The sequence below is a fragment of the Sus scrofa genome, chromosome 4 (assembly GCF_054392235.1).
Source record: "Sus scrofa isolate SSC_HxYL_T2T_F1_AM1 chromosome 4, Sscrofa_HxYL_maternal_Yorkshire_Landrace_v2.0, whole genome shotgun sequence".
Classification (NCBI taxonomy): Eukaryota; Metazoa; Chordata; class Mammalia; order Artiodactyla; family Suidae; genus Sus; species Sus scrofa.
In genome coordinates, this window is record NC_139386.1 from 114,325,892 (window position 1) to 114,350,054 (window position 24,163).

The window sequence follows — 24,163 nt, forward strand, 5'->3', positions numbered from 1 at the left end:
TGCCTCTTCATTCAAGCAACGGAACTATCTATATACAAAGGAAACAGATCTGGTTTATAGATACTGAGGATACTTGGTTTTCATCTCAAACTGTTGTACAGATACTGAGCAGCCAGAAAAGGAGAGTGCAGATTGTCAATAATTGCCCAGAGAAGCCTGAGCCTCTTACTGAAAATCTGGGGAAGGGTTTGAGATTCCTAAAACACTTGTAATCTCAACGGTGACAACTACAACCAAAAAAACCTACTGAGAGGGGAAAGGAGCATAGCACTCCTGTGTTTTAAGTTAAACAGTTTCATACAAAATAGAAAGGTCACAGGACACATAATAACTCAACTGACTGAATTTCCTTATTTATTAAAGAACAGAAATAAATTTTGTTAAAAAATGTTAAAAATGACATTAAAACTTAGTTTACCTTTCCACTGAATAAAACTGAGAAAAAGACTGGCTTTCAGATCATATATTTATTTAAAAAAATAAAATGAATCGACAAAGTTACCACATTATTATGCATGCTAACAGGATTTCCCAAGCCCATGAGATACCATTTCTTGAGCAAAAAAAAAAAAAAAAAAAAAAAAAAAAAAAAAAAAAAAAAAAATGACTTCCTCAACAGTGTAAAGATAGGAAACTTCTCAATCCAAATTCAAGATCTTTATCACTCGTGCCACCCCACAAGCTAGTGGGATAAATCTGTGCCACAAGCTGAATGCTTTAGTAAAGAAAGCTTGAGAAGACATGAAACAAGGATGCCACTAAAAGATGATGATTTGTTAAAATTATAAAGCAACCATCTTTTGGCCCACAAATATTCTACAGTAGAAATCTCCACCACTGGGGATCTGCTCCCCACGACAATTTTACTCTGAATTCAGGATAATGACAAACACATGGCATTTTTTTCCTGCATGCTTTCTTGGGCCAAATGCTGTATGACCGACACGCACAATATACAAGATGGAACTTGAAATTCCCATTCTTACACAGCATAGTTAAGGAGTGTTACCAATAACAAAGAATAAAAGTTATACAACATTGATTATTATAAATTATATTTATTCTTAACCGCCCCTTTCTTGGTATATTCAGATTCTTTTCTGCAGAAAACATGAGTTTCCTATATAACATCAACTGCATCACTAATGATGATTAGAATGAGCTGTAGAGACCTTGATTCTGAAGACATGTATGTGCAGGTGAGATGCAATCTGATTGCAAACACTGACACAGTAGCGAATCAAATCAAAGAAAGAGAAGACCTGGAAAAAAAAGAGACTATTAGGTTTTTCGGGACCTGCTTAGGCTATCCCTATGCTTCCTAAAGGCCAAGGAGTGGCTTCTGACTTTCTTCAAAGTCATTTCCATTCCACACAATAACTCAATCTCCTCACAATTTTTCCTTTACATCAAGGAACAACAAACTGGCTTTGTCACAACTGCTCAACTCTGCCATGGTAGCAAAAAAGCAGACATAGACGAAACATAAATGAATAGCCATGAATGTGTTCCAATAAAACTTTATTTACAAAAACTGGCCACTGGCCCACAGGGTGTAGTTTGTCAACTCCTGCAAAGTCAGAAACACAGAATTTATGAGCCATAATGTAGACAGGACTAATAAGAATAATGCAAAAAAAAAAAAAAAAAAAAAAAAGACTCAAAGATGAAGCCACAAGGAACTCTCATGAAGTCCCATAAATGTGGTCTTCTGGTATTTCAAATTATTACACTTATCCATCTCTCAGGACTGGCCCAATGAAATAAGAAAACAAGTAGCCTCCAAATCATGAAACAGAATATAGTACAGGAGTTCCCGTCGTGGCGCAGTGGTTAACGAATCCGACTAGGAACCATGAGGTTTCGGGTTCGATCCCTGCCCTTGCTCAGTGGGTTAACGATCCGGCGTTGCCGTGAGCTGTGGTGTAGGTTGCAGACGCGGCTCGGATCCTGCGTTGCTGTGGCTCTGGCGTAGGCCAGTGGCTACAGCTCCGATTCAACCCCTAGCCTGGGAACCTCCATATGCCGCGGGAGCGGCCCAAGAAATAGCAACAATAACAACAACAACAACAACAACAACAACAACAAAAGACAAAAGACAAAAAAAAAAAAAAAAAAAAAAAAAAAAAAGAATATAGTACAAAACTTACCAGAGCAATCCAAAGAACAATATATTCATCAATAAAGCTGTTAAAATATTGGTCCAGAAACAAAAGTGCTGGACCTATGAATGCTGTGTCATGCAAATGCATTTCACTTTTAGTCATATGTGCCACCTACGAATAGAAGAAAATCAGTGATGGAGGCATTTTCATATCAGAGCAGTTGTGAGCTACATAGTAAATCAATATTGTGATCAAATATCAAGCTTCAAGAGCTTCTTTAGCAATACCTGTTGAATTTCCAAAACTAAAATTACAACACAAAGTGGGTATGAGAGCTACCCATCAAAATGATATACCATGTCAACTAAGTCCCCCTAGATACACTTTTCACAAGAGCCTTAAATTGATGTACAGATTGAGAGTGAAGAAGGCAAACTAAATAACCAAATGAATTATTGGTTAATTATTAATTAATAAACAAATTATAATTTAATCCATATTATTACATTGTAATTTAATAAATAATTATAATAAATAAATAAATAATTAATCTATTTTTGTGGATAGAAAGAAGAGTTGTAGAAGTTCAAGTAGTTTCTGGTAATCTCAAACTGTAGCTTCACATAAGAGTAAAAACAGGAGTTCCCTTGTGGCGCAGTGGTTAACGAATCCGACTAGGAACCATGAGGTTGTGGGTTCGATCCTGGCCTTGCTCAGTGGTGTGGGTCGCAGACTTAGCTCGGATCCTGCATTGCTGTGGTCCTGCCATAGGCTGGTGGCTACAGCTCCGATTGGACCCCTAGCCTGGGAACCTCCATATGCCATGGGAGCGGCCCAAGAAATGACAAAAAAAAAAAAAAAAAAAAAAAAAAAAGAGTAAAAACAGCTCCCAACTGATGTCAAGATATTTGACCGGAGGAGGGCAAACTCTAGGACTGCCTAGGAAGCTATGAAATGAAAACTATGGCCATAAAAATAAAATATGATTAAAGTGAAAAGCAAAACAAACCAAAACTTTGGTGCTTACCACAAGCTTATTGGTGATTTTGGCAGATACAAAACCAAATGTCAATATATAAAGACAGGGGTGCTTTTCAAAAAGCTGAACTGCTGATTTCTTGTAGATCATTGCAGCTAATGTAATTACTGATCCAATATGGAGAAAAGGAGAAAGGACGCTTGTTCCCTGTACAAAGTAAAGAGAAATGAGGAGTTAGTGGTACTCTATACCCATCAGATACTGTATGGATCTGAGTGCTGTAAGAGAGAGAAATTTCAGCTTCTAAGAACCTCATGGTATCTGACAAGGCCATAGTTTTATAACTGAACACAAGAACAGCTAAGGAAAAGCAGGAGCATGGATTGGTCGGGAATAAACTGGGGATTTGACTTAAGAAACCAGATTCATTTCACAAAGGTCACACTTTTAAAAAAATGTTATGTGTATAAAAGTGTGTGTGTGTGTTGTGTGTGTGTGTGTGTGTGTGCAGGCACAAAAATATGCAAATATAAGCATGTAAATGTATACACATGTAAATAAAACATAAGTTTCAGATACTACTTTTTTCTTTAAGTGGAAACTCTCAATTAACAAGTGATTTTAATTAACAATTCAAATGAAAAAGCAACTACAAAACTAACTCCTAGCACAGACAATCACTGGAAATCTTAAGACGTACTTACTGCTATGGTTGATCCATTTTTTCCAACACCACCTGTGAAGATTACACGGAAGTAATTTGTACAGGAAAATATGGTCCCTGCTACAGTACAAAGTGCAGGAAAAATTTTCATTTGAATATTCAGCACTGGAATCTTTAATGGGTAGAGAGAGAGAACAATTAATATCTATACAAATTAATAAGAAAACAAAAAATATTTGATTCATATTCTGATACAGTCACTCCTTGTAGTTTAAGTTAAATTAATGGGAGTCTCCCTATTCCTTCCATTATATGCAATACAACAAGTCTTCAAGAGATGTGGTACTATATGAAAATTAATCTAACTTCTGACACCAACTTTTTTAAAAAGCCAACTGATCCAATTTTATGAATTTGTGTCATAACTAAGTAAAGCTCACCTAATGCATCCCAGAAGTATGGCCACAGTGAACAAGGCTATCTTCTGGCCTTGTCATAAAAGAGTGTACTTGCCTTTTACTTTGTGCATTTTTTGTACTCTACCTCTAAATCTGTATTTTGTTACTAAGTTTATGGGAGAGAAAGCATGAAACATTAAAGCACTAGAATATTTGCAACAAGATTAACATATCTGCAAACTAGCAAATGAAAGACAGAAGTTCTACTCAGAAGAGTTCCCAACTCCAAACTGTTAGGATATAGGCAGCTAGTAAAAGTAGGGAGCAGGAGAGAGCAACTGAGAAGGCATTCGTATTTAAGGAGCTTCTGGTAATCTCAAATGGTAAAAACACCTCCAATGTTGCTGTCAAGAGATTCTGATAGGAGGAGAGCAAACTCAGAGGGAGGTGGGGGGTGTGAAGCATATGAAGCACACCCAAGCAGATACCGCTCTATAACCGAGTATCCAAAATTGTAACATATAAGCTTACTTCCCAAAAGAAGTAAATAATAAGTTTTTATAGTATACTGAAAATATGAATTGATTTACCTAAAGTAAGGGGGTGCTAAGTGGATTAAGATCACGTATCTAATCCTTTTCTTTTTTTTTAGGGCTATGCATGTGGCATTTGGAAGTTCCCAGGCTAAGGGGGGAATTGGAGTGGAAGCTCCCAGCCTATACCACAGCCATGGCAACGCCCAGATCCAAGTCACATCTGCAACCTACACTGCAGCTTGCGGCAATGCCAGATCCTTGACCCACTGAAGGAGGCCAGGGATCAAACCCACATCTTCACAGAGACCATATCGGGTTCTTAACCTGCTGAGCCACAATGGGAACTCCTCATGTATCTAATCTACAAGCACAATATCCATCATTTGAAATGAAATACACTTATTCTAAATCTAAAAAATAACTTAAGGAGTTCCCACTATGGCACAGCAGATTAAGAATCTGACTTCAGTGGCTTGGGTCACTAAGGAGGTGAGAGTTCGATCCCCAGCCTGACACAGTGGGTTAAAGGATCCAGCATGGCTGCAGCTGCAGTGCAGGCTGCGGCTGTGGCTTGGATTCAGTCCCCAGCCTGGGAACTTTCATATGCTGTGGGTGTCGCCATTAAAAAAAAAAATCATTTAAGATTTTCTTCCTTTTGCACTTCTCTTTTTTAGCCTTTTTAAAGTTGCCAATTTTGTCCAATATGGATTGAAAAGAAAGCAACAGTAAAATGATATAGTCTATTAATAAAAACAAATGCCTCCAAGAATAAGATTCCAAAAGCCCATAATAGTTTAATAGGCAATGAATTCTTTCAATAAAGACATTTCAATTAGGGCAGTGTATGATTTTTAGGGCTGTCATCTGCCTATGCTTTTTAGGTCAAACAAGCAATGTGAAATTTCCTATTTTTTGTCTGTATAAAACTAATAAAATTGATATGAAATTAATGTTTAGATACTCCATTTCTTTGAAACTCTCAAGAACTGAGTTTATATAACTCTGTGACCTCTTGGAAAACTGTAGTCTTAAATAAACTTTATGGAGCATCTTAAATGGTCTCCTTCCTTCCCTAACTGATCTCTAAATTCTAGAACCCAAATCCAAAGCTTGTTTTCCATAATGGAGAAAATCGACGCCATGGTTGCTTTGAACTCCAAGAGAATTTTTTTTGTTTTAGTTCAGGAAACGAAGGATATTACAATCTAAATCTGATGCACCTGGTTGAAATTTAATACTCTGGCTAGCTTCCTTTTCCCTCTAGAGACAAAGGACCTGTCTGGCAAAGGAGGAAATACTACACTCCCTCAGATTTTGAAAGAAGCAAAGTGTTAATCCATCACAGGGGCCTGCCTATTTTAGGGCCAGGGAACTAAGTAAGTGCCAACTCTGGTACAGTAGGAATCTGTGCCACAACTGAACTGAACAGTGTCACACCTGTATTTAAAATCTGGTGAAAATGCTTTAGGCTCATGGAAACTGCTGTTCTTTGAAAAAAGAAAGAATAAACAGCAACATTAGAAAAGCCAGTCAAATAACTAAATGGCTTGGATCACAAACTAAGGAAGCTACAGACTCAGGAGCAAAGAGTCATAAACACTTCTAGGGCCCTCTTCACTTGATAGCTATATACCCCAAACCAAAAGCTCCTGAGTGCAGGGTTATGTTTGAATTGATTTTATGTCCTCTCTAGACCATGGATATTGCAGGTGCTCCACATAAACTTGTCAAATGAAGGTTAAGACGTTCTCTGTTTCTATCACTCTACAGAGAATGACCTTTTTTTTTTTTTTTGAGATACTATGAAGACATATCTTGCCTCCACATGAAGAAGGAAAAAGGAAGTGGAAGTTAGCTATAAGAAAATCTGACACAACATATGGGGAAAGCTGAAGTCAGAGGAATCCCAAGTTTCACCAGGTGGTCCCTTAAAAATCAGCACCAACTGAACACCTATAAAAAGTACTACAAGTGTTGCCATTTTCATCTCACACTCAAGATCAAGGAAGATGCGCACATTCTGTTTTTCCCTATCTTTCTCTTTCTATCCTCATCCTCCTGCAAGTTATCTGAGATGATCAAAGTGCCTTCTACTCCACAGAAACAGCCAGAAAGCTGTACTGAAAACGCCTTTATGTCAAGCAGACTCAGTATCCGTAGCCTTTGGGACTGGGAAGAGTAAGAACTCCCTCGGGTCATGGTGTCTGCTCTACAGGTAGGGTAAAACCCTCTGGATTCATGCCATACAATTATGCAGTCAGATAATATCAATCTAAGGTGGTTCATTTTTGAGATAAACAAATTCTCAGATTTATCAGATTAAAATGGACACAGGTTTTGGTTCAATTGTTTAGATTAATGCACAGTATCATTTTCTACACTGTTAAGACTAGTTTTCCTATGAGCATAATAAAAAGTTCTTACAGGCTTTGTAAGTTTCAGCAGGAATAAAAAGTATAATTTTGAGATTAGATACTTCCTTCCAAATAATGCAGGAATGCCTACTTGTAATGTCTGAATTACTTGAATATAATGGCACTTCTTAAGTCTTTCAGTTTAAGAGTGAGATATAAATTATACCTATGGAGTTCCCATTGTGGCTCAGAGGTAACAAACCAAACTAGCATCCATAAGGATGCAGGTTCAATCCCTAGCCCCTTTCAGTGGGTTAAGGATCCAGTGTTGCCCAGAGCTTCCACGTAGGTCAGAGATGCGGCTTGGATCTGGTGTTGCAGTGGCTGTGGTGTAGGCTGGCAGCTGCAGCTCCAATTAGACCCCTAGCCTGGGAACTTCCATATGCCACAGGTGTGGCCTTAAAAAGATAAAAATAAATAAATGAACATGTCTCTTGATTTAACACACCTTTAATCAACTACTACTTTTAAAAGAATCAAATGTCGTGATAAAAGTAACCATGAGGGGATTACATGTGAATCCCTTCCAAAGTGATTATATGCTTTTTTTAAAGAGTGATATTATATACGATAGAAGATAGTTCCAAGACATCCCCAAAAGGATATATTCTTTTGGGGAAGCAATACACACACAAAAAATGTCTTGTTGCTTGCAATGTGTAAACCATGCACTAACCGTTATACATGAAAATAATTTCTTACTTTAAAAAGATGGGGAGGGAGTTCCCGTCGTGGCACAGTAGAAACAAATTCGACTAAGAACCATGAGGTTGCACGTTCAATCCCTGGCCTCGCTCAGTGGGTTAAGAATCCAGCATTGCTGTGAGCTGTGGTATAGGTTGTAGACGCAGCTCAGATCTGGTGTTGCTGTGGCTGTGGCCAGCAGCTGTAGCTCCATTTCGACCCCTGGCCTGGAACCTCCACGTGCCACTAGTGCGGCCCTAAAAAGCAAAAATAAATAAATAAATAGATAAATAAAAATAAAAAATTAAAAAATGGGGGGAAAACCCCCACCATGAACCACACACACACCCACCCCCAAACCAACCAAAACCAACCAAAAACTATAACCTTTAGGTAAAAAACCATCTCTTTGAAGGAAAAAAGAAAATAAGTAAGGCAATGAGAGGAGTTTCTCTTATGATGCAGTGGGTTAAGGATCCAGCGTTATCACTGGAGTGCCTTGGGTCACTGCTGTGGTGCAGGTTTGATCCTTGGCCCAGGAACCTCACTTACCTTTGCAAAATAGTTGGTTTTTTAAAATCAGCTTTATTAAGACATCTGCACTATTTTTGTTTTTACCATAAAGTTGCTTTCTTAAATATCAGTAAAAGGATTTGGAAGGTAATTTTTTTTTTTTTTTTGGCCACGCCCTCAGCACTTGGAAGTTCCCAGGCCACAGCTGCAGCACTGCTGGATCTGTAACCCACTGCGCTGAGCCAGGGATTGAACCCACAATGCCCGCAGAGACAATGTGGGATCCTGAACTCACCGCACCATAGTGAGAACTCCAGCAATTTCCGTTTTATGTTCTCAATCTCAAAAGAGATAAAAATTTTACACCTGGGCCCTAAATAAATATCTTCTCTCCATTCTGGCATACAAATAAATTGGAGCACTGCATGTAGTAGTCTTTCCTGAACTAATACAATGCGATTCAAAACAGCATATTCAGCATGAGTGCATAGGGCCGGGTTAAAAAAAAAAGAAATACAACGGTCTGAAGTCAGTTATAGGAATCTGTACTGGAAACTGGTCAAAGAACACAGACTATTCCTCTAAGCCTCCAAATATTACCAGAGAAGTCAAGTCCTTTCCTATAGTTTAATGATGGTTAAGAGTGGAACCAGTGATGCTAATAATAAAACAGGGGCCTGGGAATCTGTTTCCCTGCTGCAACCTAACCTCACTAATCCTGGCACTGGATTGCTGGGTCTGGAACCTCCTTTTCAGTCTTGGATCTGAGAATTTCTCAGATTACTTTTCTAAACATATAATAAAAAAGTGATTATATTATCTTAATTATCGGTAAAGATAGAACAAAATTCTTTATATTTTTAAAAGAAAAAAAATTACATCTGTGATGTATGTGTGCAGATTATGTGTATAAATCCTAATAAAAAAGTGGCAAGTTTACCTGAAGCAAAAAAGCCAGACACCATCTAAAAAAATAAGGGTTTGTGTATAACCTACATGAATACATAACTACACTGACAACAATGCTTTATGTATTCCTATATTGATAAGGATAGTTAGGTAAACACACCTGATGCTGACTTGTTTGGGGATGATCAAACGAGAAATTCTACTTTTTTTTCTTTGTTATCGATGTGCTGAAACATTACAGGTAATTTATATGTGTGTGAGATATATAAAATAATTTTTGGGGGGGAAGAGATTTTGGTATGAAACGTGAAGCCTATGAAAATAATAATTAATATAGTTAAGCGATACAAAAAATTTAAGTGGGAGGTAGGCTTTAGACTTTATAATCTAGTTTCAGGAAAAGAAAATCTTTTCTTTCCTCCACAGCTAAATTGTTTAAAACCATTAACTATTTAGTAGTTTTATAATTATTTAAAAAATGTTAATTATTTAACCTACAGGGGAGCGAAAGTAGTAATACTTTTTAGTGAAATCTGAGATGTACAGAGATACACAGATACCTATCTATGCATCTCAGACTGCACTAGAGATTGTTTTGGCTTTTGAGACTAATGTGCAGGAAAAAATGATTTTAATAATATTATGTACATGCATAAACAGTTTTGGAATTTTCCTGGTTGACTATGGATTATTTCTATTCCTTTATTTCCTCCCTCCTCACAACCCTACGCACCAAAAAAGGCATTAAACAATTTCTGGTAATAAATACTTAGGGAGGAGTGTTAATTACACTTCCTCAAGTATCTGATTCACCAATATAAAGCGAATTAGGTAAGGGCAAAGTTTTGCTCAGTAAATTTCCATTATACCTTAGAATGAATCTGATTTTTAAAAACTGTGTTCGTTAAGCAGTAATAAACATTCCAACTGTAAGAACAGCAACAGCTTTTATTGAGGGCTTATGATTTGATAGGCACTATTCTGAATGCTTTACACATATTCATTTAATCCACATAATCACCTTCTAAGACAGGTATTATTTTCCTCATTTTACTGAGGAGAAAACTAAGCCAGAGAGGGTTGGATAACAGATGAAGTTCACATAGTAGGCAGTGAGGCCAGGCCCAAACTCTGGCAGTCTGGTTCCTGAGCCTGTGGTTCTTGGCCCCTGTATTATACATACTATATTCCCTCTTTCAGAAAAGAATTTATATTTGTAGGGTGACTATATTTCAGGTCAGGTTGAAAACCAAGGTCCTGGCTTGTTGAAACAATACTATGACATTGATTTCAAGAAGCATTTATTCTGTTCTGGGGCCAGAGTTAATGTACTATCAAAATTTGTTATTCAGCTTTAAGCATATGAGAGAGAAAACTTGTAGACCCATGTAGTTCAGAAAGAGAATAAAAAATCTGATTTAATCTTGTCATTGGTTAACTTGATACACTACCCACTGGTTCTTCAACTGTAAAAAAAGGATGACAAATAATAATTCTGATAGCCTTCAAAAAGAGCCCCCAAATGGACCTACTACTGAATACCACATTAACCCCAAGTAGCAAAATTCACTGTGCCCTAAAGAGATGTTTGTGTCCTACCATTGCTGTGACTTTTCATTTTCAGAAAGAGTAAAATAATTTTACACATCACCCTTTAACTAGATTATCCTATATTAGAAAAACACAAGCTGAAGACAACATGCATCACATGGGTTATACAATGTGAAGAGTTACCATAGATTGCCAAAAAGGTGGTCCTCCAATCACTGCCAGCAAATGCATGATTATTATGAAGATTTGCACTTCAGTCACATCAATTCTGATTAGGTACAAAAAGCCAAAAAAAGCAGAATTACTCAAAACAATTTCAAGTTAATTACTTGCAAGCTTAGCAGCATTCCTCTATCATGCACAATAGAAAAAAATCTCAAATACTGAGGAAAGGGGAAAAGGAGGTGTCAAAAATTTGTTATGAGCAAAATCAAATAAAATCCAGAGCCTTTTATAATTTAATTTGAATTTCACAGAGCAATAAAAACCCCTCCTTTCTAAAGGAAATTTCTGATTTAATTGAAATTGGGCTGAAACTGTAGCTTAACCTTTCTCACCAAAAAAAAAAAAAAAAAAAAGAAAAAAAAAAAAGAAAAAAAAAATGTGTGCATGTATTAAACTGTGAGTGCCAGAGGACTGCACTGTGCACTATGAGATCTTGAAATAAGTGCTTTGTAGTATCAAATGGAAGAAATGGTAAGCTTTTCCTAAAGTAACATATATCACCAATAACTTGCAAAACTTACTGCCCTTTTAGATATATTCATTTAACACCTTCCACAGCATGGGTGTGGAAAAAAAAAATCCACCCAATTCTCAATCAAATTCTTCTGCTTATCAGGTCTACTACCCTAAGACATCTGGAAAGAAGATACTGAAAGCAGCCAAGAATTAGCTTTGAGGTTGCTAAAAATCTTAAGAGTCAAGAAAAGACAAACCTGGTACAAAAAAGGGCAGTAGAAATTAGAAGTCTGAGAGTCTGAAAAAAGAATATGGGCAAAAAGACTGAGGAGCAAAGCATAAACGGGTGTTCCTTTCCCTCTGCAAGATAGCACTTTATAAAATTTTGAGATTGTCGTTCTCAGATTACTGGATCTGAAATGCCTTGTAACTGTGATGATTTAGCCTACAGATGTGCCTGCACAAAGTGTCTGTACAGGGTTATTCATTACATCACTTATAGTAACAGAATTTTTAAAATATCCCTCAATGAGGGAGTAGTTCTAGAAATTACGGTACTTCCATACAATGGACAATTGGGTAGCTTTAAAAAGGAGTTGGGCAGCTCTCTATGTGCTATGGAAAAATATCAAAGTTATATTAGGTGAAAAAGATGTTGCAGAATGTGTATATGCCACTTTTTGTGTAAAAAAAAAAGAAAAATAATACTCCACTTTAATATTTGCCAATAATTACATAACAAATTTCTGGAAGGATACATTACAAACTAAGAACGGTGGGTACCTACTGGAGAGGACAGCGTGGGAACTGAACAGCTGGGAGATGAGGATGAGGAGACTGTTCACTGCATACCTTTTTCATAATGTTAGTATTTAAACAAGGTGAGTAACTTATCTATTACGAAGGTAAACTGAAAAAAAAAATCAGTCTAAGAAAATTGATAGCAACAATAGCAAAGGGGTTCTACTCCCAGAGCAGAATAAAGCCCCCATTTCTAAAACTGATACTTCAAGCAGACAATCTATAATGTGAGCTTAAGCTATGTAAGCTCTCATGCTCGTAAGTAACTAGATTGAAACTAGTCTCTCACAACTAAAAAACTGATCTTTGCTCAAGAATGTTTTTAAAACAGAAGCGCATTAAGCTACAAACATATAGTGATGTAGTTATTTTGATATAACACATTTATTGGAAAAAAAATGGACTGAATCAGGCTAAAAAGAATCTATAGAGCTGACCTGGTGAGTGGTGTTGCCAATAAGGGGAATTACTCAGTAGCAGACTCAGGAGACTAAGCAGGTGTCAAAGATGATCGACTCTGTCTTGGGTGGAGGAGGGCAGACATCTTACAACATTTTGCTGGATATATGAAGTAGCCTTCTGGGAGGGGAAGGGCCAGAAGTATAGAATTACAAAATAAAAATGGAGGGAACCTCATGCAATTAATCTTTGTACCTTGGATGAATGTAAAAGAGAATAGGAAATACGAAAAATCTTTACAAAGCCCCAAATTGGGACTCCTCGGGAAAGATTTATGGATTAGCCTGTTTGGAAATTTTGGAAGACAGAATTTTTCTAAACCATTCAGATATTATCGTTGTATTTAGATCAACAGTGCCTTCATGTTAAGAGGGATAGTCAGGGAAAACTTACTTACCAGTTTTAATTAGTTAAGAATATTTTTTCTTGTGTGATTATCTGATTTGGAGGAACATTCTGTACTCCAGAATAAAGCCCTCCTACTCTGAGTCATGAGAACTGTCTATCCCCACTCCTGGACATGTGGCTCTAATGGCGACTGTCAATGAAAAAGGGTGCAGTGCGAGGCCATCCACACAGGCGGAAACTAAGCAAGCTAAGAGGGAGAGGTGGGAGAAATGATTAACAGCGAGCAAGAGTTCATGATTCTGTTCAGCAGAGAAGTGGTTATGGGACAGTCCATTTTTCCACCCTTCCTCTAAGAAGTCTCTGAGGATGGGCTGAATTTACTCTAACATATGAGGAGGGGGTTCATCTTACTCTTTTTTGGCTATGCAGGAAAGACATACTTGTCTGGAGGCAGAACACTATATAAAGGCAGGAATTTGGCATTCTGTGGTCCCTTGCTTATCCTTATTATTTTCAAAATAATAACATGGGTGACAATATTCTCAACTGTTGGAACTACTTCTCAAAAACAAAAGCAAACAAACAAACAAAAAATCAATGTCCGCAACTATACCAAAAATAAGCCCTTCAAGGAACAAGAGCTATGTGGTCGAAAACCACCTAAGACACCAGAGTGATTTTTTTAAAAAGACACGGGAAAGCAAATTTCATATCTCTATCATTAGATTTCCACATCCTAAAGGTTTCAGGGGGAAAACCAGATGATGATAAACAATTTTCTGTAACCATGAAACTATTGAAATATCTTGACTGGTATTGCTTAAATAATTTCTTCTTTCTTCTTTATTTTAGTATAGATTGCCAAAGGACAAAAAGAACGATCCCGATTACTGTGGATAATCCACAAGTACTCTGGTCAGAACACACTTAAATTACTATAGCAAGCCAGCAACAAACAGCATTCTGATGGCTCTCACAGAAGAAAAATGGAAAAAAGCAAACCAGTGGTGGAAATTAAGCTCTCCCATGTTTCTGATGGGGAGGCTGTAAGTGCGGCAGTCCACAGTCAAAATAACCTCCAGCACTCATAACTAACTCCTTGGGCCCATCACTAACTTACAACATCCTGTCTATTCATTGAGAGGTAAAGACACAAAGGTGTCCTAAATAAATATGAGCAATTTTAACTTCTGAACAGGAAACAGAATCTTCCTAGTTGGAGGGAGAAGCCTAGGGAGCTCCATCACCAGGGAAGGGCAACTCAGAAAGCTTCCTGGTCAGGATGTTACTACATAAGAAGTACAGCTTTTAAAAGTGAAAAAGGGTGTAAAAACTCCAAACCATCTAAGCTAGCTAACTCTAAAGAAAATTTCCATTTCAAATGTTTCATTTTTATTTCTTAGTGTTCAGAGAGATTCCTAACAAATGCATTTGGTCTGAATTCCAACAAGAATCAGTATTAACTGAGGGATGAGAAGGGATTTATTTAACTGACATCCTGTGGGGGTTGATAAACATGTTAATCGTAATTTCCTAGCATTTTTCATGTGTCTTTTCCTTCTAATATCAGAAATAAGACAATTTAATTTAGTTTTCTTCTATATAGGACACATGCATTTCAAAGATACACATGAAGTTAATTTGTAAATACATATATACAGTAAATATAAATATATATATATATATAAATATATATACATTTGGCCATGCCTGCGGCATGCACAAGTTCCTGGGCCAGGGAACAAAACTGAGCCACAGCAGTGACAAGGCCAGACCTTAACCAATATGCCCCCAGGGAACGCCAATAAACACAGTTTTTTTGGTTAAAATTCGTGAACATAATTAGTAAACATAATTTTGTTGTACTTTAAGGGGTTGGCTACTACATTGGTTATCACAAAATATATGCTAGACCTCAATTCATACTGTCATAGTAATTCTGATTTGTACAGTCTGACTTGTAAGTTATTTAAAAAGCAGCATTTTGTTTACAAAGTCATTGAAGGTGGCTAGAATCCTAGTCAAGGACTGGACTGCTTTAACTACAGAGTCACAATTATTTGTAAATGGATCTGATGTTCTAGGGAACTTATATATAATCATATACTTTACCAGAAGTACCATGGGTGGGTGAAGTATTGGCAGACTGGAATGAGGACTGACCTAGAAATTCAACATACTGCCTTCCAATATTTTACTTTCTATCCTTGATAAGGGGCAAACTGGGGATGACAAGCTTAATGTTAAATAACATTAGCCATGCAGCTAAGTGATAACTATTGAGTATTTTAAAGTCAAGGGTTACATACAGAGAAAGTCTAAGCGTCTATTTTTTGAGATAAGCTTAATTATTTAAAACAGTATTATCTACCCCGAGTGACTATATGGATCTTTAGATTATCTGAGAAGACTGAAACAAAACAATCACCCATCCAGTGATTCTGAATAAGAGAAAAGTAGGCAAAGGGTAGAAAAAAATAAGTCCTCTAAGAGGAAGTCAAGTTTAGGTCCCAAATTTAAGGGGCATCCTGTCCTCCCACCTTTGGAAAAAGAAGAATTAGAAGAGTCCTCTCACCTCATTCAGTGATAACCTTGGAGCTAACTAAATAAAGGGATCATGTCTTCCCCTCAAACTAGCACAATCAATTTTGGAAGAAATCTGGAAGTTATTAGAAGTTACTAACAGGTCTTAAACATAATAACGATAATAAATACTTATATGACAAGCACTGCAACTAGCACATAACATGCTTTACTCTTTTAATCTTCACAACTATTTTAGGCGGTAGGAAATATCACTACTGCATAGATGAAGAAATTTAGACAGGGTAAGTGACTTTTCTAAGCAGAGAGAAATGATAAGTGGCAGAGCCTTGAAAGAAATTAGAATGTTGTTCCTACTCAGTGCTAAAATTTAGTAGGCTAAAATTTTTAGCCTACTAATCAACTAAGACAGACATTTGTCATATGTTTTTTAATTTGTTATCACTAAGATGTCCATACATTTCAAGATGAAGTTTCTTATATTTGAACAGTTTTTCCTAAAGTGGCAGCATACAATAGGCAATAAATAGCTAATACAGAAAGTTTAGATGCTAATAAATTAAAAAATACTTTGGGAAGAAATGAGAAAAAACAACTCTTTCTGAAGTTTGTATTTTCCTCTGAGCTTTGTAAAGAAAAAAGAAAGCACATCTGACAATTTCACTTCAATGATCAAATCAGTTAAAGCAACACATATTTTAAAAGCAAAGGAAAAATCTCTGCAAGTTAGCAACTGATAAAAGTGAAGACACTATATCTGGAGGAAAAAAAATGTATTTCCAAAAACATTTTCATTGTGTTAAAATTAAAGTACATCAGTTCTAGAAAAATTTTAATAGGAAGGGCTCTGTAAATAGAGGATACTTTGTTAACACAGACAGAAAAGATGAAGGTTAATGAAATAGTCAATATCCTATTAATTTCATCAAGAACATTGGTGGGTAAAAAACCTTGGTTAGTATAATTAATATTAATAATAAATGAACTATCGAATTTTATAAATGCAGTGAGCATAAAGCTTCAGGTCTTTGGAGAAAGTACCAGCAACAGATTAAGGATATAAGAGTGCTAAAGAATGACATCCTGGACTATGCACATTATTCTATTCCAGGAGGAAATCACACAAATAATGATGCCAATACATCATAGAGTCAATTGAAAATGGCTTTAGTTTTGCTCCTAAAACATGCCTATAGTACTTCTAAGTATACACTATATTCCGAGGTTATTTGAAAAAAAAAATGATGTAGGATATCACTCAATGTTGATTTGTCCCCAAAGCCATCACTGCAACCACTGAGTGACTGCATTGACAAGGATGCAAGATACCTTTCGGAAAGAAAGCTGCTATCAGAGACTATTTCCCTCATATTACTGAAGCATTTGGGGGGTACGGGTAGCTTTGCAGTGCTGGAATGATGGGTCAGGTGTTCATGTGAACAGTTCCCCAACACCCCCGAACTGAAAAATAAAGAGAATCTATTTTTCTTGTAAATAAACGTTTTCATACTAAAGTGTGAGGGATTCTGGACTATTCTACTGGGAAACCATTTCCTAATAAATCTTTCTGAACTTTTAAAAGTCATAAGGTCAAAATTATAATTCTAATGAGAGAAAAAAGATATATTACTCTCAGCATTAAGGAAATAGGTATTTACTAAAGCAAAATGGAAAAAGGAGGGTATTCAAAGAATGGCTATAGTGACATGAAATGCCAAGAATACTTAGTTTTAAAAGCACAACTGAGAGAGGAAAACAGCACACAAAACAAACAGAAGTGAGAATAGCTTCTAGCACTAAATTTTTTAAAAAAATCAAGATCATTTCATAGAAGCACAAGAACTAGTACCAGGTTTCTAAAAAATATTACCAGAATTAACAGAATCTTTCCTACCTTACTATAAAGAGTCCTTTCAACTTACCTACCTAAGGAAAACTCTGCTGCTTTATTGTTTTCAAAATATAAATACCAAAAAAACCTCCTTTTAATGGTGGAAAGGTAATTGTATTAAAAATATTATACAGCAAAAAGGATACGGGGTATAGTAGGTAAATGGGAGAGAGGGCTGTTTTTTTAACATCAAATCACCAGTAATAATACTGTATTTCAAAAAATTTTGTTTAATAGGGTGGATTTTTATTGCCCTATTATACATTAAAATTATTCATTGTCTAATAATCTGTTTCTCTGTGAAATATCATCAGAAAGACTTTCGAATTTTTGTTTTTTAATTACTCTGTGCATGACAAAGGTGCTGTCTTTATTGAGTTCACGCCACTGTTTATTGGACAGCATGAATATTCTAGCGGTTACCGTGAAGTTCCAGAACCAAGGTCCCAGGGTTCCTGTGAGAAGCTGGCATATTATAATTATGATCTGGGACTCTGTAACATCGAATCTATGCATAAGGAAACAAACATTTCAAAATAACTTTACTCAGAGCTTTTGCTAAAGAGCCCTACTAAATCAGGTAGCAAAAAAACATATTTAAAATGTAGCATTTTCCTTATAAAGACATCTAAAGATTCAACAACACAATGTATACAGTTCTATTACTATCCTTATGCATACAGGTATATTTCTTAACCAAATAAAAATAATACAAAAGTTTAAAAACGGAAACTGTTATATGCGGAACAAATGACTTAATAATAGGCAGTTGAAACAACTGGAACCCAAAACAGTCAATTCTCAATTACCTAGGAACAGTGAATGCTGCTTGTGATTACACTGTCTGTGACATAGGTCCCCTTCAGTGCCAGAACCTATCCAGACCTCCTTGTGGATAGGAACACTTCCCCCAAACCCCGGTGTATAATTATCTATGTGTCTGAAAAATCACTAATCATCTCACACCCCTTCCCTGCCCCACATCTCATCACACTCCTACCTCTGGTGTCTCAGATGACAGCATAGATGACTACATAGATGTGAAAAGGGCGAGTGAGAAAGTGAAAGTGTGACTTCTTTCAATATGACTAGAGTAAAAATCAAATTGGCCATCTCCTTATCCTGATAATCTCTAGTCCAGAATCCTAATTCTTTTTCCTTTCTCTTTCCTTAATTCCCCACCAGCATTATAACTCTCTGCTATATGGGATTAGTTTATTAGTGGTAAAAATAAGTAAAATATCCAATTCAACCACTAAATAAGTTTCAAAACACAGACGGTGACAAAAAAAAGAGTAGCAGCATAAAATAGGCTTAGAGTTCCCGTCATGGCTCATTGGTTGACGAGTCCGACTGGTGCTCATGGGGACGCAGGTTCGATCTTCGGCCTTGCTCAGTGGGTTAAGGGTCTGGTGTTGCCGTGAGATGTGGTGTAGGTCGCAGACAGGGCTCGGATTCCCTGTTGCTGTGGCTGTGGTGTAGGCTGGCGGCTATCGCTTCAATTCGAGCCCTAGCTTGGGAACCTCCATGTGCCGCATGTGGGGCCCTAAAAAGACAAAAGACAAAAAAAAAAAAAAAAAAATAGGCCTCAAATAAAAACTACACAATGAGGAGTTCCCGTCAGAGTTAAGGACCCGACGTCTGTGAGGATGCGGGTTCGATCCCTGGTGTCCTCAGTAGGTTAAGTATCCAGTGTTGCGGCAAGGTGCAGCGTAGGTCACAGGAGTGGCTCAGATCTGGTGTTGATGTGGCTGTGCTACAGGCCTCAGCTGCAGCTCCAATTAGGCCTCTAGCCCGGGAACTTCCATAAACCACAGGAGCAGCCTTAAAAAGAAAAAACAAATGAACAACAAAAAAAACCACAACAAAAACAAAACTACACAATGAAAATTAAAAACTGAAGAATGGTAATGATTTATGATTTTACCTGATGATCTGTGAGACCAAACTACAATCTAGGTTCTACATTTATTAATTTGATAAAATTTAAATGGGCAGAGTCCAAATGAATGATCACTGCTGAAGAAAAAAAAAATTAGGGAAACTAGAAACTAAAAGGAAAATCTCTGGTATTTAATAATTCATGTGATAAATCTTATTAAACATTTAAAGACAGGAAGATCCTATACGGGCACTGAATAAGAAATTTCCTAGTTCTTTTTTTTTTAAGTGAAGTATAGTTGATTTACAATATTGTGTTAGTTTCTGGTGTACAGCAAAGTGATTCCGTTGAATATAGCTCCCTGTGCTATACAGTAGGACCTTGCTGTTTATCTTTTATATATGTAGGAAATCTCCTAATTCCTAATCCACATAAAAGTGGATTATATATTAACAGACAACAGTCTTTAAATACTTATTCTTTAGAGATTATTTGGATAAAAGGATGAACTAGATTTGTCAGTTGACTACATAGCTCATTAACTTTTTCACTGAACTACAGAAAAAGTCAGTAGTTATTTACTTACATAGGAATAAATGTTGGTGGCAGGGTTTTTAGCTAGTGTAAATGTGAAACCCTAGACACATAAATAGAAAAATGTCACAAAGTGAAGATAAATACTCTGCCTGCTGTAATGATAAACAATAAGCGCACTAGAAATCTTTACAAGTAGTAGACTCACAGAAGGAATCTTAGCTATCATGTAACCCAAAACTCTTATTTTACAAGTTGGGAAATATGGCCCACAGAAGTTGTGGGCCTTGCCCATGCTGATATACAGATATGATAATTTGCAGATAATACCTGAGGCAAGACATACTGGCCTGAGTTCAATCTGTTATAATGTCTTTCTTTTTTTCTCTCCTGAAAAGACAACAGCATTTTTTTTCGAAATAGTAATTTAAGAGTTCTACCTGTCAGTGTGTAAGATTGTTTTCCAGGCCCATGTTTTGCATATATTAAAGACTGTTCAGGGTTTCTAGCATTTAATTTAGAAAAATGATTCTATACATACATCTATCTACAAGTTACATATTTAAAATATCTAGATATAGAGGAGTTTAGGCCTTAAGGAAGGCAAACTTTTCCATTTAATAGAATTCAAAACATTTAAAAGAATATTTCACAAATGTCTGCAAATGAGCTTCAACTCATAGTTCTTCTCTTCTTCCTCTAACCCAATCCCTCTAAGCCCATATTCCTCCTCAGTTTTTCCTATCCAGACTAGCAAAAATTCTAAAGGTCTAAGCTGGGTCTGGAAGGGTCCCAATGAGCAGCACTCCTTCCCATCAGATCTCTACTTGCTCAGTCCAGAAGCACTGTCAGGAGAGAGGTCTGTCTAGATGTGACAGGCACTGATATTCTCTGTGCAAGACAGCTTTGAGCGAAGTGCTGGAAGATATAGCACTCACGTGTTCGTGGGAGATGCACCCAAATCACACTGGTTTTCTCGTAATACTTGACTGTGAATGAAAATTATTTAATTTATGGATGGATTAAATTACTATGGCTATTTTTGTTCAAGATACCATGAGCAGGTTTAAAAACTAAGAACAGTGACATTAGGACACTAATGAAAATAAATAAAATTCCTTATCTGTAAACTTACTACTTTATAAGGTTATTGAACATAGAACAACCTGGATTTATTTTATATATACCTCATGATTTTTTTTCTCTTGTGTATAAATATGAAAACAATTAAAATAAAAATATTTTAAATAAAATATTTTAAATAAAATGTCTAAAGTACTTAAGGCTGCTTTCACTTTCCCCTAAGGAGGAAGAAAAAGCAAGTGATTTTTAAAAATTCCTTTTCTCAAATTATATTTGAGAACTGGCCTTTCCTAATCAAGTAAAATAAAATTTGGACTTTCTCTTCCACATGTATAAACTTGACTTCAATATTTAAGCTATTATAATCTGCCTATTATATCTGCTCTAGAAAAAATATGTGAACTCTAAAATGGTATTTCTAAGACTACTTTAGGAATAGCTATATTATTCCCTATGCTTCTATTACCTTGGTATTTTGATAAATATCTCTTCGAATGTAAAGCACCTGCCACGTATCTGTTAGTGCTGTAGCCTGCTTTTAATCTTAAAAATAAGTTCAGTCTTGCTTTAATGTAAACGCAAGATTTCAGAAAACTGCAATTTTCCCAAACAAAACCAATCTCTTAATACAAATATTTAAAGTGAGATATTAAATTCAAACTGGCCTCAATATTTCTAGTTTCTTTCTCACACCAGTATAAGGAAGCACTACATTCTCAGGGGCAGAGTGTCCTCCTATCTGGTCCCTCCTGCTTGATACTCCTCTGGGTCCTGCGTTCTCAGCAGTCTAAGCTCCAAAAATCATCCCCCACGCCCCTTTCCCCAGATTATCTTCAATCTCTTTTCTAAATCAGTTTCTTCTGTATGCTCAAAACTTTCCCATTAAAAACACAAAACCCTCCTTCCTCTGAGTCCATGTTCTCTCCTCTGATGCCTCGCTTCTTCCCATCACAACCATACATTTTGTAAGTAACCTGCACTCATTGTGCGCTTGTTTATTCCATTCACTTCCATCCCCTACAGTCTGGCTTCTACATCATTACTACTCTGATGGCCTCGCACTGCCAAATTCAATGTACAATTTTCTGTCCTCATTTGGAGTCTTGGCAGCATTTAGCATTGTTCTCTTTAGAAATTCATCCTCCTTCTGGCTTTTCATTCTGGAATGCCTCCTCCTCCTCTGGCTGTTCAATAACTTTCATGAGCTTCTTTCTAGACTTGCTCTTTTTTTTAATGTTTTCTGCTACTCTCATTCTATATGCATGTCTAAAAGCCCTCCCATACATGTTCTAGATAAAACTGTCCTTCAAACAGGTCCCTCTCCCTGCAGGGCCTTTCTCCATCTTTCATCCAACCACCCAAATCAGGGAAATGGGAGTCATTCTAGTCTCTGCTCTTTCATTTACTCTCCATATCCACAGAAAGACTATGTCCTGTACTTGTGACCTCTTAAGTCTCTCTCCAACCTATGCCTTTCTCTCTAGTAGCACCATCACTGTGCTTGTTCAGATTTCATCGTTCCTCATGTGAATTCTGCTTATGCCACCTAAGGGCTCTCCTTACTTCTGTCACAGCCCACTCCAATTCACCCTCCAAAATGTTGCCAGATTGATCTTTCCAGAAGGTACTTTTGTCATTTCCCTGCTTTAGTCATGCAAAGGATCCCCAGAGATTCAGGATAAAAGCCCACAGTTCTTGGCAGGACATAGATTTTCTGGATCTTCTCCAGCCTTATCTTCTGCCACACCCCTAGAGGCATCTTATGATCTAACAATATACGAAGTGCTTGCAGTTTTCCAAGCACATATTTCATCAAAGGAAAACACAAGGGAAATTTTAAGACTGCAAATAGAAAGCTGTGATAGCGAGTCACTCTTAAAAACACTGTCTATTTAACTTCCCCTGCTTCCATGGTTCATTTTCTTTCCTTCCTTCAGTTCCCACACTATACGGTTGGTGCTGCTTTACTTGAAAGAGAAAGAAAATAAATCAAGTCTAGATGACAAGTAAGCCATCAAAATAAGGACCTGAAAGTTAACTATGAGATAATAACCAATGAAACACAGAGTATGTGAAATCCGGATACTATAAATTCTGCTATCTTTGAAAACATTGAGATCCCTAACAATTAAAACTGAATTAGAGCAAACCAAGTGGTCTTAAAATTCTATTACATTTTGTGGTTTTACCTAATACAGAAAAAGACTATGAAAACATTACTGACATAATATAAAGGCTATGAAAACAATACTGAGACAAAAAAACTACATATATTTTTGATAACTGCTTTTTTATAACATCAGGTATCTTCAATATTTTCTGAGCATAGATCATTTTATAAACTGTTGGTGAATGCACAGGCATACTGCTTTCAATTGGACACTCATGTTCACTACTGTCACTTAAAATAAGGCTATCATCTCAAGACATGCCTTAAACACATTCTCTAAGTCTCTTGATTTTGAAATTATTCTGAGACACATCTTTTCGTTAACATCTAAAATTTTAACAATTATTCACTTACTGTCTTAAGAACATCTCAAATTCTATTTAAATATGGGTTTAACAAAAATCACCTGACATGAACTTGTAGTGAACAGCTAAATTTCTATTCATTCTGGTGAAAACTAAATTTATTAGTGCTCTAAAATTTAAAAATCCATTAATGCTTCATCTTAATTAGAGACTAGGTTAAGATGTTCTCCTATCATTTGCCATCAGATTTTTATTTTGAAATTTCATGAAGTATTCAGAATCTTTTCTCAAGTTCTTTTCCTCTTAATACTACACCATGGGAGTTCCCGTCGTGACTCAGTGGTTAATGAATCCAACTAGGAACCATGAGGTTGCAGGTTCGATCCCTGGCCTTGCTCAGTGGGTTAAGGATCTGGCGTTGCCGTGAGCTGTGGTGTAGGTCGCAGACGCGGCTCGGATCCTGCATTGCTGTGGCTCTGGTGTAGGCCGGAGGCTACAGCTCCAATTGGAACCCTAGCCTGGGAACCTCCATATGCTGCAGGTGCAGCCCTAGAAAAGACAGAAAGACAAAAAAAACCCCCAAAACAAAAAACACTACACCATGAAAAAAATCAAAGACTAATTTGATCAGTGTAAATAGGATCTGTGATACTTAATTAAACAGCAGTTGGTGAATTCCATCCTTAACCTTGTTCCAAAACTGGTTTACTCA

The 24,163-nt window shown here is 36.6% G+C and overlaps 1 protein-coding gene across 18 annotated transcripts in view; it reads right to left on the reverse strand.

Annotated features, from left to right (window-relative positions):
• Positions 1-448: 448 nt before the first annotated feature.
• CEPT1 (choline/ethanolamine phosphotransferase 1) overlaps positions 449-24,163 on the reverse strand; it is a 41,463-nt gene continuing 17,748 nt past the window's right edge. For 5 of the 18 annotated variants that reach the window (XM_005663567.4, XM_003125857.7, XM_005663566.4 and 2 more), the window contains exons 5-9: positions 10,937-11,021; positions 3,789-3,920; positions 3,133-3,291; positions 2,151-2,276; positions 449-1,262 (exon numbers count right to left, since the gene is read on the reverse strand). In XM_005663567.4, coding sequence (XP_005663624.1) covers positions 1,143-1,262; positions 2,151-2,276; positions 3,133-3,291; positions 3,789-3,920; positions 10,937-11,021 — 622 coding nt within the window. In that variant the 3' untranslated portion in view covers positions 449-1,142. Of the gene's footprint in view, positions 1,263-2,150; positions 2,277-3,132; positions 3,292-3,788; positions 3,921-10,936; positions 11,022-12,672; positions 12,815-17,900; positions 17,986-24,163 lie in introns of all 18 variants that reach the window. The other 13 variants (XM_021090044.2, XM_085023687.1, XM_021090043.2 and 10 more) reach the window with 4 other exon arrangements.